General features: G+C 40.7%; 1 protein-coding gene across 1 annotated transcript in view; it reads left to right on the top strand.

The window, feature by feature from the left end:
* Positions 1–18,236, top strand: part of LOC138796957 (uncharacterized) — a 124,114-nt gene that overhangs the window by 20,735 nt on the left and 85,143 nt on the right. Inside the window, exons 2-3 of the mRNA XM_069976715.1 lie at positions 10,648–10,731; positions 16,745–16,872. Coding sequence (XP_069832816.1) covers positions 16,764–16,872 — 109 coding nt within the window. The 5' untranslated portion in view covers positions 10,648–10,731; positions 16,745–16,763. The remainder of the gene's footprint in view (positions 1–10,647; positions 10,732–16,744; positions 16,873–18,236) is intronic.

The raw sequence follows: 18,236 nt of genomic DNA, 5'->3' as shown, positions 1-18,236 counted from the left end.
CTTTAGCGCTTAATAATTGTAATTCATCTTTTTTGTCACACATAAGAAAAAATTCCTTTGCATCATCTCGACCTTCTGAGATGGTGATAGTAGCCATTTGAGTAGACAATGTACTTGCAGCTAGGTTGTGTGTCTCCATATCAACATTTTCTCCAGTGCTGGATGTGCTCTGACTACCCGAAGTAAGATCCATAGCAGAAACAATACAGTTCACAGTAATGGGTGTCGGCACTATTCACTCACCGCTGTGTAGGAGACCCAGCTGATAGCGTCTCTCTGGATACTGGCGTGGTAGTAGCCGTGCTCTACACCTCTTCAGCGAACATAGTCCAACAATAAATGGAAGAATAGAGGCAATGTGGCACTGGCTCAATATATCCACGTTTTTCTTTATTACACCATCTAAACAGTCAGTGATACAAAGTGCAGATCGGCAACGAACGTTTCACGCTACAATGCGCTTTTTCAAAGCCATGACATCATATCCTCCACCTGCTCCATTTATATGGAGTCTCTTAAAGGCACCATTACATCTAAAATATTAGTGCAAGATACAAATAAACAAAATTTCTCACATATGTGTGACACTAAATATACACTTTTATAAGAGATTTTTTAGAAACTATTATTTTACCATTTGGACCTGTTCATTATAACCATAGGTTAATTTCCGAGCGGTCATTAAGACCCAAAGGTCCTAGTGCTCCGGTCTTTAAAATGAATTCATTTTCTTTTTCCAGTAATTTTCTATGTCGGTCTCCTCCTGTTCTTAAGGGTTCTACTTTATATAGTCCCATAAAGTTCAAGTGACCTGTATCCCCATTATGTGCTGAGCATATATGTTGTATAAGTCGGGGGCAACCTTTTCCCGTTGTTATAGATCTCTGATGTTCTGCAAATCTCCGATATAGGGGTCTAATGGTTTTTCCTATATAAAAGGAACCGCATGAACAGATTACTGCATATACCACAAAAGATGTTTTGCAAGTAATAAAACTATTTACTGTAATACTATGACCTCCCAATTGTATCTTGTGTAATACACACAAGAAAGTCCACTAGTGTCTTTTAAGAGAAGTACTAATTTGCGGGATCAGTTGGTCAGGGGCCGAATAGACCCTCAAGGGATACGTGAGGATAATTGGCTAAAAAAACAGTTGCCATTGGGAAACTTTAAATGTGGTCATTGTAATCACTGTAAGAACTTGAAAAATGTGAAATGGATACAATTGGGAGGTCATAGTATTACAGTAAATAGTTTTATTACTTGCAAAACATCTTTTGTGGTATATGCAGTAATCTGTTCATGCGGTTCCTTTTATATAGGAAAAACCATTAGACCCCTATATCGGAGATTTGCAGAACATCAGAGATCTATAACAACGGGAAAAGGTTGCCCCCGACTTATACAACATATATGCTCAGCACATAATGGGGATACAGGTCACTTGAACTTTATGGGACTATATAAAGTAGAACCCTTAAGAACAGGAGGAGACCGACATAGAAAATTACTGGAAAAAGAAAATGAATTCATTTTAAAGACCGGAGCACTAGGACCTTTGGGTCTTAATGACCGCTCGGAAATTAACCTATGGTTATAATGAACAGGTCCAAATGGTAAAATAATAGTTTCTAAAAAATCTCTTATAAAAGTGTATATTTAGTGTCACACATATGTGAGAAATTTTGTTTATTTGTATCTTGCACTAATATTTTAGATGTAATGGTGCCTTTAAGAGACTCCATATAAATGGAGCAGGTGGAGGATATGATGTCATGGCTTTGAAAAAGCGCATTGTAGCGTGAAACGTTCGTTGCCGATCTGCACTTTGTATCACTGACTGTTTAGATGGTGTAATAAAGAAAAACGTGGATATATTGAGCCAGTGCCACATTGCCTCTATTCTTCCATTTATTGTTGGACTATGTTCGCTGAAGAGGTGTAGAGCACGGCTACTACCACGCCAGTATCCAGAGAGACGCTATCAGCTGGGTCTCCTACACAGCGGTGAGTGAATAGTGCCGACACCCATTACTGTGAACTGTATTGTTTCTGCTATGGATCTTACTTCGGGTAGTCAGAGCACATCCAGCACTGGAGAAAATGTTGATATGGAGACACACAACCTAGCTGCAAGTACATTGTCTACTCAAATGGCTACTATCACCATCTCAGAAGGTCGAGATGATGCAAAGGAATTTTTTCTTATGTGTGACAAAAAAGATGAATTACAATTATTAAGCGCTAAAGCACTGGAACAACGTATAATATCACTGGCAGACAAAGAAGTGAAACTATTCTGGACAGTGAATTCATTGCAATCATATGTTAATAGCAACCGCACTCCAAGAGGCTTGCGAGTATACAAGGACATTTCCCAATTTCATGATGATGAGGAGTTTCTAGAGGAATGGAAACAAGCACACTTATTACATGCTTCTAACCTAACCAAACTGATCCTGAGACGTACAGATAAAGAGTATGCGGAAGTAACTGCAAACTTAATGAAAACTAAAATGGAATTAAAGACCAGACTGGCAGAATCTGAATTTATAACTTTTCTTAAAAAAGTGGAAAAACGCATAGTACCAATTCAGACAGAGATAAAGGAACGAAAACGCACAAAATTTCTAAGAGATAAACAAGATTATGCCGCTAACCGAGTGTTTAATTGGAATCAGAAGCGGGGAAAATTCCCAAGAAGACGCAAAACTCAACAACAGCAACAAAAAAAGAAATCGGCCGATTACTGGACAACAGACTCGGGTTCGGACTCCAGCCAAACAGAGGAGGGACAAACTCCAAGGACTAATCATCACAACCTGAGTGCTCCAAGTGGAGCTAGGGATGTAACCCCTTTAGGAAACATACAAGAAGGGGCCGAAAAACCCAAAAACACAGGTGTCAAGAGAAAGCAGGTCTCTTGGAGAAAGTAGAGGATCCTGCCCTCAAGTACACCACAGGTATTGTAGATGATGGGAATAGCCACACTGTATCCACTACCACATATACTGCAAATGAGATTATTAACTTGACAGAGTATACGTTGTCTCTAGACTGTGTTAAATTGCTTAAGAGGGAGTTAAACTACTGTCTCTATCAAGATTTTGACTATATGGAATTTTACTCAGATTTACATAGGGGAATTAGAAAGCTTAATCTTAAACGTTTCTTTGCCACTAAGTGTAATGACTCAGAAGATAGTAGGGGGGTGGGGGAAGTACCCGTTAGTATTGGACCTTTGGGTTTTAGCATGTGCCCGTCTTTCTCTGATCAGGATCAACAGATAGTGGAAATGCTGATGCAACTGCAAGATGGTGAATATGCATCTGATAACACACAACACACTCCTTTTTTGGGGGGCACCCCATCATCTTTTAACCCTCCCTTGCCTGCCGGGTGTAGTTTGGATGTGTTTACGTCCAACGTTCTCCGGGATGTACATGCGTTGGTGTACCCCACTGATCGGTTTAACCTATCAGTGGGGGAACAACAAGCCCTGAAATGGTTGAAATCAAAAAAGGATATCATTGTGCGCCCGGCAGACAAGGGAGGAAATGTGGTGTTAATCCCCCTGCAATATTATATGCTAGAGGCTGATCGCCAGTTGGGGGATGAGACAACATACCAATTGCTACCTGAAAATCCCATTCGAGGATATAAAGATAAGGTGAGATCACTTCTGAGAAGAGGGGTAGAAATGGGCTTCTTCTCTAAAAGGTTTGCGGAAAAATTATTTAATGAATACCCCAAATATCCATACTGGTATTGGATCCCGAAAATACATAAATCGATCGACCGCCCCCCGGGACGACCGATCGTAGCAGGTATAAATTCGGTCACTGAACCAATTTCCAAATATTTGGACTGGATTCTCCGCCCCCTACTGGGTACTATCCCGGCATACTTAAAAGATACGAAAGAATTATTAAGTATTCTGGAAAAATTTCCCTGGGATCCCACTTTTGCATTGGTGAGCATTGACGTGGAGAGCCTGTACACTCGCATCCCGCAGGATGCGGGTGTACAGGCGGTCCGTCGTCGATTGCTACACTCCAGTTCACATGATGCGGTTTTTGTGGATTACATTTGTGAGTTACTTTCCTTTGTTCTGTCCCATAACTCGTTCCAGTTCGCTGGCAGGTGGTACTGCCAGCGGGCTGGGACAGCGATGGGGACCCCGGTGGCCCCCACTTTTTCTAACATTTTTTTGGCAGATTTGGAAGATGAGAAAATTTTCAGTGCTAATAACCCATTTGCTAGAGATATTAGTCTATTTCTCAGATATATCGACGATATATTAATTATATGGTCAGGGGGAAAAGAACGCTTCTTGGAATTCTTAGAATATTTAAACACTAATACACACAATATGCGTTTTACCCACAACTTTGGAGACTCTAAATTAGAAGTTTTAGATGTGAGTCTGGAGGTTGTGGATAATACATTAAGAATAAGTAGTTATAGAAAACCAACTGCCACGAATTCATTACTAAGATTTGACAGTTATCACCCCCAACATATAAAGGAAGCAGTCCCGTATGGACAATTTGTAAGACTACGCAGGATAAATAATACGGTGGAACAATTTGAGGCTCAGGCAGCAGAGTTAAGTCAGCGTTTAGTGGAGAGGGGATACCCGAAACCCAATGTGAACAGAGCACTGGAAAGGGCTAGAAAACTAAACAGATATACTCTGATAGAACAATCTACACGAAAAAAGAAAACGGAGAGATGTGTTTTCAGTTTTAGACATAGCCCGATGAATCAGGTATTACGTGCAGCTCTTAATAAGAATTGGCATATTCTACAGAGAGATGAGGTTCTGAGTAAATACACACAAGAAAGTCCACTAGTGTCTTTTAAGAGAAGTACTAATTTGCGGGATCAGTTGGTCAGGGGCCGAATAGACCCTCAAGGGATACGTGAGGATAATTGGCTAAAAAAACAGTTGCCATTGGGAAACTTTAAATGTGGTCATTGTAATCACTGTAAGAACTTGAAAAATGTGAAATGGATACAATTGGGAGGTCATAGTATTACAGTAAATAGTTTTATTACTTGCAAAACATCTTTTGTGGTATATGCAGTAATCTGTTCATGCGGTTCCTTTTATATAGGAAAAACCATTAGACCCCTATATCGGAGATTTGCAGAACATCAGAGATCTATAACAACGGGAAAAGGTTGCCCCCGACTTATACAACATATATGCTCAGCACATAATGGGGATACAGGTCACTTGAACTTTATGGGACTATATAAAGTAGAACCCTTAAGAACAGGAGGAGACCGACATAGAAAATTACTGGAAAAAGAAAATGAATTCATTTTAAAGACCGGAGCACTAGGACCTTTGGGTCTTAATGACCGCTCGGAAATTAACCTATGGTTATAATGAACAGGTCCAAATGGTAAAATAATAGTTTCTAAAAAATCTCTTATAAAAGTGTATATTTAGTGTCACACATATGTGAGAAATTTTGTTTATTTGTATCTTGCACTAATATTTTAGATGTAATGGTGCCTTTAAGAGACTCCATATAAATGGAGCAGGTGGAGGATATGATGTCATGGCTTTGAAAAAGCGCATTGTAGCGTGAAACGTTCGTTGCCGATCTGCACTTTGTATCACTGACTGTTTAGATGGTGTAATAAAGAAAAACGTGGATATATTGAGCCAGTGCCACATTGCCTCTATTCTTCCATTTATTGTTGGACTATGTTCGCTGAAGAGGTGTAGAGCACGGCTACTACCACGCCAGTATCCAGAGAGACGCTATCAGCTGGGTCTCCTACACAGCGGTGAGTGAATAGTGCCGACACCCATTACTGTGAACTGTGTTATATTATTATATTGGTGCTTAATACAGCTTTATTACAAGCTGAAACCCAAGAATGCTATTTTACTTCACACACGTAGGCCATGAGCACACTATGTATAATGCCGGCTGTTCTGTGACCCGGATGGATCATAGAACGGGTGGTGTTACTGAAGATCATCCCGGCAGGTACTGACCTTCCCCTTTGCTGAATTCGGATGCGGGTGCATTGTGTAAACTGACAGGTTTTCTGCAGCCGCTATTCAATGAATAGTGGCAGCAGAAAACTGACATGTCAGTGTATTGTGCGTCTGCTAGCGATCCTGGCCGGAGTGTATACTATGGGGGACATTTATTAAGTCCAGCGTTTTCTGCGCCGGACTTAAAAATGCCCCCGCATCTCCGGCGCTACGGAGATTTATGTAGAGGCGGACTGCCTCTACATAAATCCCGTGTGAGCCGGTGCGCACGGCCAAAAACCTACGCCAGCTGAGGGCTGGAGTAGGTTTTCGGCCCCCTCCACACCCCCTCCCCGCCCCCCGGCGTAGGCGTACCCGGCGTAAAGAGTTGGTTTGCGAATATTTTATCCGTAATATGGCGGATTTGCAAATAAAATATTCGCAAATCGGCTCTTTACGCCGAAAAAAAAAAATACGCCTGATGATGCATGTCCCCCTATGTGTATACACTCCGGACGGGATTCTCTCTAGCTGCAGCACAATGTAAGTTAAAGGAGAAGTCCAGCAAAAAATTTTTATTAAAGTATTGTATTGCCCCCCAAAAGTTATACAAATCACCAATATACATTTATTACGGGAAATGCTTATAAAGGGCTTTTTTCCCTGCACTTACTACTGCATCAAGGCTTCACTTCCTGGATAATATGGTGATGTCACGACCCAACTCCCAGAGCTGTGCGGGCTGTGGCTGCTGGAGAGGATGATGGCAGAGGGATGCTCAGTGTCCCCCCAGTGCCCTGTCTCCCCCTGCCATCATCCTCTCCAGCAGCCACAGCTCGCACAGCTCTGGGAGTCGGGTCGTGACATCACCATTTTATCCAGGAAGTGACATCACCATTTTATCCAGGAAGTGACATCACCATTTTATCCAGGAAGTGAAGCCTTGATGCAATAGTAAGTGCAGGGAAAAAAGCACTTTATAAGCACTTCCCATAATAAGTGTATATTGGTCATTTGTATAACTTTTGGGGGGCAATAAAATACTGTAATAAAACTTTTTGCAGGACTTTTCCTTTAAGTATTAATCATGGCCGTGTTGTGAATCGGCAACAATGGCTGTGATTAATACTTAAAGTGACACTGTCACCCCCTTTTTGCATTATGACATCTCAACACAGGTGTAAAGAGTAAATTTTGCAGTTTTCCTACCTTATTTTATATTATACATCATGGTGCTTGTTCCAGTAAAAAGTGATCTTTTATCATCTGTGCTTTGTGCTATCGGGGCCACTTAGACTTAGTTTATCATTTTTCAAAGAATCTATGAGGAATGAAAGGTGGAATCTGATTGGTTTCTAGGGGCAACTAAGAGAGTTCTGTTTTACACGATGTTTGATAAATCTCCCCCATTATGCCCATATTTTGGACCTATATGATAGCCTGGCCCAGTTCAACTACAAGATTTATGACTTTCGCTGGACTTTGAAACAAAGTTACGGTTCGAACCGAACCTTAAACAAAACGCACTAAAACAGCATGTTTTGATTCCAATGTTGTTGTTGGAAAGTAAAAACAGCAGCATTGGTATGAAAACATGCTGTGATAAGTAAATATACACAAAAGAAGCTGGCGGGGAAGAAAGTAATCAGCATAAACAGGAATTACATCCATACAAAGCTAGCATACAGAAAACTAACTGTATGCAACTACTTAATCCGCTGAGTTTTTCCTCCCCCACTTCTTTTGTGTATACCTACTTATGACAGCAAGTTTTTATTCCAAAGGTGCTGTTTTTTATTTCCAATAGAAACATTGGAACGAAAACATGCATGATAAGTAAATATAATACACAAAAGAAGCTGGCAGGAGAGGGAGCACTCTGTGTGCACGGTGCTCGCATCTATGCAGGATGTGTGGAGTGGAATTGCGTCCCAGTTTGCATCAGCAGGGGACACCGGGAACCCATAGGAGGATACCGGGGTAGAGGTGAGCATAGGCTTTTATTTTTTTTTGTTTTTAACTACTTTGCAATAAAGTTGGTTTTGTAACAAAGCAAACTTTTTGCAAAGTTCATAAAAAATCTGTTTGTGAAGTTCGGTTCGCTCATCTCTAATTATGACCCGAACCAACAGCATCATACATCCCTACTGAGTTGAGGACTGTAATACTCAACTGTAATAGAGACCCAAAAATGCACCTATGATATGCTTGTGCGAAACTGGCCTAATGATAGTTTGTTGCTGTAACTTTGTAAGACATCACTTATTTATATAGAATACATGGGATATTCTGTTTCCTATACTTCAATAGGAAATCATTTGAGTATATACTGAAAGCCTGAATTAAAAAAGTATAGTAATAATAAAAAAAAGAAACTTAAAGCCCAAATAAAAAAGAAACCTGAACATGCAGCTTAACTGCTTAGCTGCAAATGGTACCAGCAATAAACAAATCTGCTGAACTTTACAAGCATCTAAGTTCTTATGGATTTCCCATTAATGCTCCACAAATAAGCGCCGTATATGCATCTGTAATAACCATAATAGATAGACTTTATCCTGCAGGGGTATAGCATTATTTATACTCGGATTTAAGTGAGTTGAAGTAGTATCTGCTGGTTTTATCACTGTAACAGATGCAAAGGAATTACTTTGTTTCACTTTATTTTATGTTGTTCACTAGTTGAGCCATCTTGTTACAAGACAACCTCATTCTGATAATTGGTTTCAAACCTTCAAGGCTTGGCAGGAAGTTGTAGACTTAAGCTTAAGAAAAAGTTCTCCAGTTTAATGAATGGGAATTAACGGCTGCCAATAATCACAACATGGGCCTGTCATTTGGATTCTTTTGGATCACGGAGGGAAATTAGAAGCACAATAAAAGCGCAACCTTTGAAAGTCAATGGGGACAACAAAGATATTATTCTTGTTTACTTTTTTTTACTACGCATAAAGCTGATTGAGTAGCATGATGCACCCAAGGAGGAAGAGCCAACAAGAATGGGAACAATAATTACTCCCAAATTATATCACTTGCTCCTACATTTTAGTCAAGAAAAACTTCTATTTAGTTGTTGTTAAAGAGATGTTTAGTGTCCAATACCAAATGAACTGTGAATCAGATTTTATGATATATCTAAATACATGTATATGTTGGCTACAAAATATAGGTTTCTAAAGATGAGCAAACCTAATCTTACGAACCCAGATTGGTTCCAAACTTTGCAAAAAGTAAAGTTCGGTATCGAACCAAACTTTTTGCAAAGTTTGGAACATGTTTGTTAAGATGACGGCCACACATATAAAAAAAAACAAAAAAAGGGTATCCTTACCTGTCTGCGCTCACCTAATGTCCTCCTCTGGGTTCAAAGCCGCCTCCAGCCTGCTCAGCCTGTCTCAGACTGAGACAGGACAGCGTTGTGTGCAGTGGTTGGCTGAGCAGGCTGTCACTCTTGAGACAACAGTGGCAGCCTGCTCAGTCAATCACTGGCTGTGGCGCTGTCCCATGTTCGTCAGTCAGTGAATGGCTGAGCAGAGTTTTCACTGCTGTGGTCATGTAGTCTTCAGTCTCCCAATGAAGCAATTAGAGAATTTTAAATTGTTGAGTTCTTATTTTATTTTCTGTAACAGTGTAAATTTCAAATTCAAATCAGGGCATTCAATGGTATAGGGATACAAAAGTCAAGCTACAATGGTTGCTTTCCATACAGTACCATGGAAAAGGCATTCAAATTGTGACATGAATGGACTGTACCTATACTGAATTTGAGCATTTTCAAATATTGCATGACCACTTAAATCTTTACATTCCATAGACTGGGCACACTGCAGATTTGCTTCAAGTTTTGTTACCCATTGAAGTCAATGGGTAGCAAATCCACTGCAGATTTCTGCTGCATGAAGTCCGCAGCTGATTATGTAGGTTTGAGTGGGGATGAGAGTGGGATTTTGGGAAGTGAGACTGGACTGTTCTTGACGTAGAAAATCTGCACATTTTATCCCTTTGTGAACCCATACCCCAGACCCCTGCATAAATGTGTACTGCTGGATAAATTCATACTGCAGCCCACCCAGATAAATTCTTGTGCAAGACCCCTGAATAAATTCATACCACAGGCCCCTGTTTAAATTCTATACAAAAACCGGGGGGGAAATGGTGGCTTTTGAAATGTGGCAACACAATAAACAAATTTTAAGTGTTTTTAATTCGTAAAATCACAAAACATCTAAATGTAATATTGCCATAAATATTCCCATAGGTAATTGACGTCATGTAAATCCCAAAAGTTGTAGTTGTAGAAAATATAAATTGCCTCACAAACAAGCGCCGGTATGGAAATGTTGCAAGGATATTCTTAATCTCCTTAAGGCTATTTTTACACGTCTTTTTTATGCAAAATAACGTCCGCTGTTTGATAATGACAGCCATCAGTTATGATCAACAACATTATTGTAAAGCAACGGCCGCTGTTTTGCATAAAGAAAGAAAAAAAAAGATCACAGCATCACTAAAGGGTTAAGATATATGGACACTGAACATTAATCAGTGAAGTACAAGACACTTTCCGTGTTTGTCCTGCAACTAATAGTGTGTAGCTGAAACATGATCTGTATGGCTGTAGTCTCCTCCTATCTATCTGCAGGTTCCCAGGCAGCAATGTGTATTGACAACCCCATGCCTACAGTGCTATTGTTTTCCTCAGATACCATTGTAACAGCATTCACAGGTAAGCTTATTGATATTATATATTCATTGTATAGTGTTTGATAAATCATTAAACAATTATTTTTACATGTTTTGGGTGTTGACTGCTTGGTTTAACAGGTAAGAAAGATTTGAGGTGGACAAGTTAATTGGTCTGTTGGTAAAGTGTCACTTAATACTAATAATAAGGCTCCATGGGGCAGGTACATGGCTGCTTCCATATCTCTCATTCATTGCTTTGCTTCAGAATTCCGGAGCTAGGAAGAAATGTGATTGCATGCAAAGCAGACTCCCCTTCTCTATATTGCAACCGAATTCCTTAATAAGCCCATGTGCACACTGCAAATGCATGGAATAAATGTGTGGCTCAGTGGTTATTCATTTATTTCATTATCAGATTCCAAAAACTATAAACAAAAATGCTTTGTTACAATGCAAGGCCTATAACTTTTTTTTTTTTTCTTTTTTTCTTGATGAAGCTGGAGGAGGCCTGTTTAATGTGACAATACCAAATATGCATATATTTAGAAAACTATTTAATTCAAATTATTTTTTATTATATTATTCATGCATGTGTGGTATTTTTTTTTTGCTTTTGTTTGTTTTTTACTTTTTTAACTATTTATTTATCTAACTATCCATTAGGGGACTTTAGGCCACATTCACACACTGTATTTTTACAATAAACAATAGCCGCTGCAAGTTGCAATAACAGCCGCTGTTTATTGACAGTGTGCGATTACATTGTAGTGTATAGAACACCTACCGTAGGGTGAATCCTCTGTTTACACTATGGCCGAACAGACATTTCTCTTTTGCGCGGGCGCTGTTCAGTGAACATCCGCAGTATCGGCAGGGTGAACATCTGAGACATCAGTCGTTGTTTGACACATCAAGCACCGGCCACGTCAAACAACAGCCGATGTTCATGCCATGTGTGAACATGGCCTTAAATTGCAATCCTTTGATTGCTGATATAATACATTCAGGGGCCAGGCTGAAAGTAGATATAAGCCCTGGCACAGAAACCCCACCATCCTACATACAATGTTGACAGCAAATTTTGCTCTAGGCTTTGTTCTCATCACATTTTCAGCCTATGCCTGCAGTATATGTTATTTGGTATTTTTCTAAACGCATGTGTTGATTTTGTGGGAATCAATAGCATAGCATTGACATATATGTTTGGGAAAATGGAAGGAACTTTGTCACTAATTGATTACATTTGTCCATTAAAGTGAGTGGGCCCATCGGAGTACACTGCAGTCTAGACTTTTCTGGCAGGCTGCTGCAATGAAGGCCGCTAGAACATTATTCTAGTTCAGGTGGACTGATTGCCCCTTGGATGTGGCTTAAAATAAAAAGTTCATTGAATTTATTAGGAGGAACGGTGAAATCAATGTTGATACTGACCAGACGAAAGCCATCTCCAGTTTTTGGATGATAAATTGGGTTCAAAGCCCTGATTATGAGAGTTTTTGGGTAGATATTTAAAACAGACACATTTTTTTTTTTAAAAGTTTCATCTAAAAAATATTCTGGTTCATAAATAGAACTTAGACCAAAAATGGTCAAAAATCCAAGTATTCACCTAAAAATAAGCACAAAGCCCTTGATAAATTTCCCCCTATGTGTATTGGGCGGCCATCATTCCATTACAATGTATTCTATTGACTTTAATCACACAATGGTAATATTCGGACAAGGAGAGAAAGGAGCGCTGCACCTCACACCTATGCAGCGCTCCTTTCTCTCCTTGTCCATATTTTACGTTTCACTCTTTTCTTAGTGTTTGCAATCCTCCTGGTAAGCTTTCTCCGCCGGCAGTGCCTGCTGGGTTTGGGGGGGCCCTTGGGGATTGGTCCTGTGACAGTGGGGTTGCAGGGCCGTGCTATTGCCTCCCTTCCCTGTTTGTGCACGCTTTGCAGGGTTGGCGGTTGCTGCCTGACACAGTGGTGAGTTAGTGTAGGGACTCATGTGAACCAGGGGACCTGCACGTGGTACATGGAGCAGTATGGTTTGATCAAATTATGTACCAACATCCTGGCGTTAGTTTTTAAATGTAGCCGAGAGGCATTAGTGAATGCCATAGGTGTGAGGTACAGCGCTCCTTTCTCTCCATGTCCGTATTTTACATAATGGTAATGTTGAACGTTATTTAAAAAAGAAAAAGCGAACCCTTTAGTGCGAACATCGGCTCAGGCACCATTGTCCTAATCAGTTTTATTCATTTCACCTCTCAGTGATTTTAAAGAGGTACTCCAGTGAAAATCCTTTTCTTTCAAATCAACTGGTTTCAAAAAGTTTTATAAATTTGTAATTTACTTTTATTTAAAAAAATCTCAAGTCTTCCCATACTTATCAGCTGCTGTATGCCCAGCAGGAAAGGTTTTATTTTCAGTCTGACATAGTGCTCTCTGCTGCCACCTCTGTCCATGTCAGGAACTTTCCAGAGCAGGAGAGGTTTTCCATGGGAATTGGCTACTGCTTTGGAAAGTTCCTGTCTTGGACAGAGGTGGCTGCAGAGAGCACTGTGTCAGACTGAAAAGAAAACAACATTTCCTGCAGGACATACAGCAGCTGATAAATACTGGAAGACTGTAGATTTTTAAATAGAAGTAAATTACAAATCTATATAACTTTCTGAAACCAGAAAAATATTTTCGCTGGATAACCCCATTAATGTTGGGGATGATTCACAGTGTTTATCTATATCACCGAAGGATTGTAGAACCACCACTCTCTTTGTTATAGTTAGGGGCATCAATAATGCACAGTGCTCTTTCGGTGCTAAACAGAAGCAGATTGTAAAATCTTTTAAACCTAATTAATTTCAACTTTAGGGATATAACCAGTTGCGCAGATTCTGTGATATTTCTCTTGGGAATCGTTCAACTGCTTCTTTGCATTTTGGAAAAAAACACTTATAGCTGACAAATACAAAAACATAGGAAATAACATTTGCAACATAGAAACATCCTATTAAGGAAATAAGAACAGCCACGACCAATGAGTATTATGTATTCCTAATCCTCAGTGTTTTCAGCCCTGATGAAAAACACTGGGATAGATGTACAGTACTTTCACAGTCTAGCCATCGCTAAACTATATTCTCATTAGAATTTTTTTTTTTTTTTTTGCTGCTGACCTAGATCTAAATGAGACTAAATAAGGATTGTAGGCAGTGTTACTCTACAAAAGAAATCAAAGCTATAGGAAAAGAAGGCAATCTGTTCCCCAACTTAGAACGGTTTTAAGTGTTTTCATTACTAATTATTTGATTTAATGTTTAGACGGCACCGACGCATTCACATTGCTGTACAGAATGTGTCACTAGGCACCTCATTTGCTGGTTACATTAGGGCAATTTTCAATGGGAGCCAATTAACCTTTGAATAGGACTTTGGAGTGTTCGAAAGTAACACAATGACAGGGGAATACACAGATTTCATGATCAGATTTGAGTTCTGCAAGGAAACTGTATTAAAGGGGTATTCCGCTCAATGTTGCTGCCCATGGGGATAACTGTCAGGACGGGGAGGCAGGGACAAGACAAGACAGTGGGCCCTAAGGCTGAACCCACCCACTGTCCCTACCAACTTGCCTCAATCGGCCCTGGGCAGCCGGGGACAACCACGAAGATGTTCCCTATACTGAATACATACAATCACAGAACAAGACAAACGGAAAAACACAATATCGGATAGTGAACAAACCAGATCAGAACCAATCGGGCAAGGCAGTACTGAATCAGCAAACAATCGAGTAGTCAAAGGTCAGACGGGAGGTCAGATTACAAGTGGGGCGAGAAGAGGGATTAGGAACAGGGATCACAGGAATAGACAGGGGGAGCTGGGATCAGGGAGTAAACCTTAATAGCCAGCGCTGTGAGACTGGCTCAGCTTTCTTTTATGATGACCAAGAGCACAGTCCGGATCCCCATTGGACCGGCGCTCTGATCTTCCACGTTCCAGACAGGTAGAGAAATCAGTCAGTCAAAAGACTTAGTCAGCTGTATTAATCAAGTCTAGCAGTGAGCAGTGTAACTCCTGCATTGCCAGGAAGCTGAGAAGCAAGCGGGTGTGTCACACAAAAGTAAAAACAGGCCTAGTTTACACCAGGCTACTGCACATTCCTTACAATAACATATCAAACAGCATATTTTTATCTTTTGGTGTTCCCCCAGTGTCCTCAAATAGCATCTTCGGGTGTCTCCACTTCCGAGATGAACTCTTCTGAGGGTGACAACCTGCTTAGCCAATCACTGGCTGAGATGGGACAGCACCACGGCAAGTGATTGGCTAAGCTGGCTGTCACCCCTAAACAAGTCTGTTCATGAGCAGCAACATATAAAAAGTTATTATTTGAGCAGAATACCCCTTAAACCATTGAGCCACCACACTCCCCCTACCTACAAAGTAGATTTCAAAGAATTATATTATCCCTGATCTCTCAGTATTAATAAACCTAATATTTGGCCGGCCTACAAAAATATTCAGGGAGCAGTAAATTTGCTGGGATGTTAGCCAGACGCACTTACTCTTCCTTTGCATTACACCTGGCCAATAACAGAGCTGCACCCACTTAGAAGCACCCCTTAATTTTGCCATGCCTATATTGCTTTAACAGAGAGGACACATTGGGCAATTGGGCACACAGTGTAAGGCTACGTGCACACAGAGCAAAAGTGGCGGAATTCCGGAATTATTCGGTGCGGAGAGAGGAGGCGCAAGCCTCCCATTGACTGTCATCATGACAGGAGGCTGGCGGCATTCCGCCGCAGAATTCTGCCACTTTTGTTCTGTGTGCATGTAGCCTAAGACATAAGAGCGCTGCGTAGGAGGGAGGGAAGTGATCCAAATGATCCGGTCAAAGTCTGGGGGTGGGGGGTTGATATTAAGACCATGGTTCCCAAAGGCTGAAAGACTTGAAAGCAATGAAATAGACCCTATCCGACAAACAAAATAAAGCCTGGGAGTATGGAGAGGAGGGCTACTTAAAGGGTGGTGGGGAACTTGTTTCCAGAGATCTTCTCAGAATTATGAAGTTTAGAACATTTACACCTAGAACAACAGCCCTAACATGTCTCTAGTACCGAGGGTTACATTATATGGAGGCTTACAGGGTCCATGTTCCATATGGATAGCCGATTGTAACACCTTTCCTGGGTAGAGCATGCCAGGGTCATCTTATGAAAGACCAAGAAGGAGTACTGGAAATGACTACTCCCATAATCAAAGTATAAATGAGTGAGAGTGTTTAGGGTGATATAATTGTCTATTATGGTTAGTTAAAGGGGTTGGCCACTTTATAGTAAAATAGGTCAGTACAAAGTATTAGTAAGTGTACTCACTGTATATACTGACAGCAGCTCCCTGTGTACCTCATACAGCTAATATCAGACTCCCCTCCTCCAGGCTGGGCTGCCCTGCTCTGTTTTGTTTCTGTCCACAAAATGGTTGACATGGAGGAGCATGTGACCAGGCCCTGTCCCCTGTGTTCTCCATAGACATGCACAGGCTCAGTGGTGGACACTGGGGGCGGGGCATGGTCACATGCTCCTCCATGTTAGCCATCTTATGGACAAAAACGCCACAGAGCAGGGCAGCACAGCCTGGAGGAGAGAGCCTGATTTTAGCTGAATGAGGTACATAGGGAGCTAATGTCAGTATATACAGTGAGTACAGTTACTAATACTGTACACTGAAATATTTTACTATAAAGTGGCCAACCCCTTTAAGGAATCCTTTAGACTAAGTTCCTGATCTTCAGACACCATGTAGGAAGACATGGGGTTCCCACTGCCCACCTCTCTTAATTTTTCAATGGATAGTGGCGGGTAGAGAGGCGCTGCAGGCCTAGGGCACAGATGCTCTGGGCCCCGCCTCACTGACACTGCGCCTTGCCACACTGCCAGAATAAAACTTTTAGGCATAAGAGTCCCACTGGTGGTTTCGGTGGGGGGCATCGAAACATAGTAATGCCTCTTTACATTATAATTATTTTCATATATTTATTTTTTAATTATTTTTCAGAATTTGAAATTTAGTAACTATGGGTGCATATGCCAGTAAATTCCATGAAAGTGGAGGTAAAATTCTTCAGGAATCAACAGATCCCTCTCAACCAAACTGGATTACTGAACATGCCGAAACCTGTAAAAGTAAGTAGCAGTCAATGTTTGGAGGTTTGAATAATGTCTTTTTTATATGTAACATTATAGATAAACACTAGCTATGATTTCAGGTCTTTTGACATTAATATATTTGTGACTTTTATATACCCTCTTAAGTTTTTATAGAGATGTGTTCTCTTCAGAATTCTAACCTATTGGAGTTAATGCCTTACTTTTCTTATAGTGGTTCTGCACTAAAATGAAACATTTTACAAGGACCCTCACCAGGGGTGTTGCTCGAGTTAAAAAAAAAAGATCTAGGGCACAGGCCCCAATGCATGCTGCAATTTCTGGGCATCCTTGTACAGTCATATGCAGACCAGCTGGAAGATTTTAGTGACTCAGTGGTCTGAAAAATTCTGTGCATTGTCTAATTTTTTGTGTTTTTTTAACTGATTAAAGCCAGATAGCAAAACATATTCTGTTTTATAATCTATTCCTATTTTGTGATCCTATTTTTGTTATTCATTTCACTGTTATGGGGGGGGGGGGGATCTTGTCTATGCTGTTTTTCACAGCACTTAGACATATGCTTTACAGCAGCACTTCTCATACCTTTTCTACTGGAGCCTCACCCAACAGACCAAAGCAATGCCTGGACCTCACCAGACCGACCAAGGGGAAGCCTGGGGCTCACTATCTGTGGTGGAAGTCTATTTAAAAGCTGAAATAAAGCTAGGGCTACCTTTAATCTGTCTCCTAAGCTCTATAGACCAATAAAGAAAGTACAAAATAACATTAATGTTGCTAAAATGGAGATTGTTAAAACCAGCAAAAGGGCTGTGCAAATCATAGTCATTTTTATGAAAACCGCCTCCTGAGTCGGGCCTCGCCAGCAACTAGGGGGTGCCTCACTATTAAGGTTCACCTTACAGTTTGAGAAGCACTGCTTTACAGCAAGCTTCATAATCATAGGCAATAGGCTGGCCTAGACCCGATTTACAATAGGCATTTTATAGGCATGCACTGTGACCTGTGCAGAGGTCATTCAACAAGGAGAGCAGGCTGAGCTGTGAGCTTCAGCTATTGTGCTATTTATACCCTGGTGTCACCTTTTAATAATCATCCGTATAGAACAGGAAGTCTCAGCTTAGGGCCATCTTACATGGCTCGATTAGATCGGTGCTCACTTATAGAGCCTATAACACAGCTCGATGATCACACAGCAAGGGCTGTATATAAATCATTAGTGATGTCCGTGCAGTCCTTGCTTTATTTAGAAAATAATAAAGTTACCACTTCCCAGTGTCCTCCTGGCTTTTCCTCGCTCACCGCAGCCACTGCTGAAGCTTCTAAAATAAATGAACATGCCTATTATTTCCGGAAGCTGTTCACCAAACAGCATCTGGAAA

Source organism: Dendropsophus ebraccatus, chromosome 7, assembly GCF_027789765.1.
Source record: "Dendropsophus ebraccatus isolate aDenEbr1 chromosome 7, aDenEbr1.pat, whole genome shotgun sequence".
Taxonomy (NCBI): Eukaryota; Metazoa; Chordata; class Amphibia; order Anura; family Hylidae; genus Dendropsophus; species Dendropsophus ebraccatus.
The sequence above is the reverse complement of the archived record's forward strand: the minus strand, read 5'-3'. Positions and strand labels throughout refer to the sequence as shown.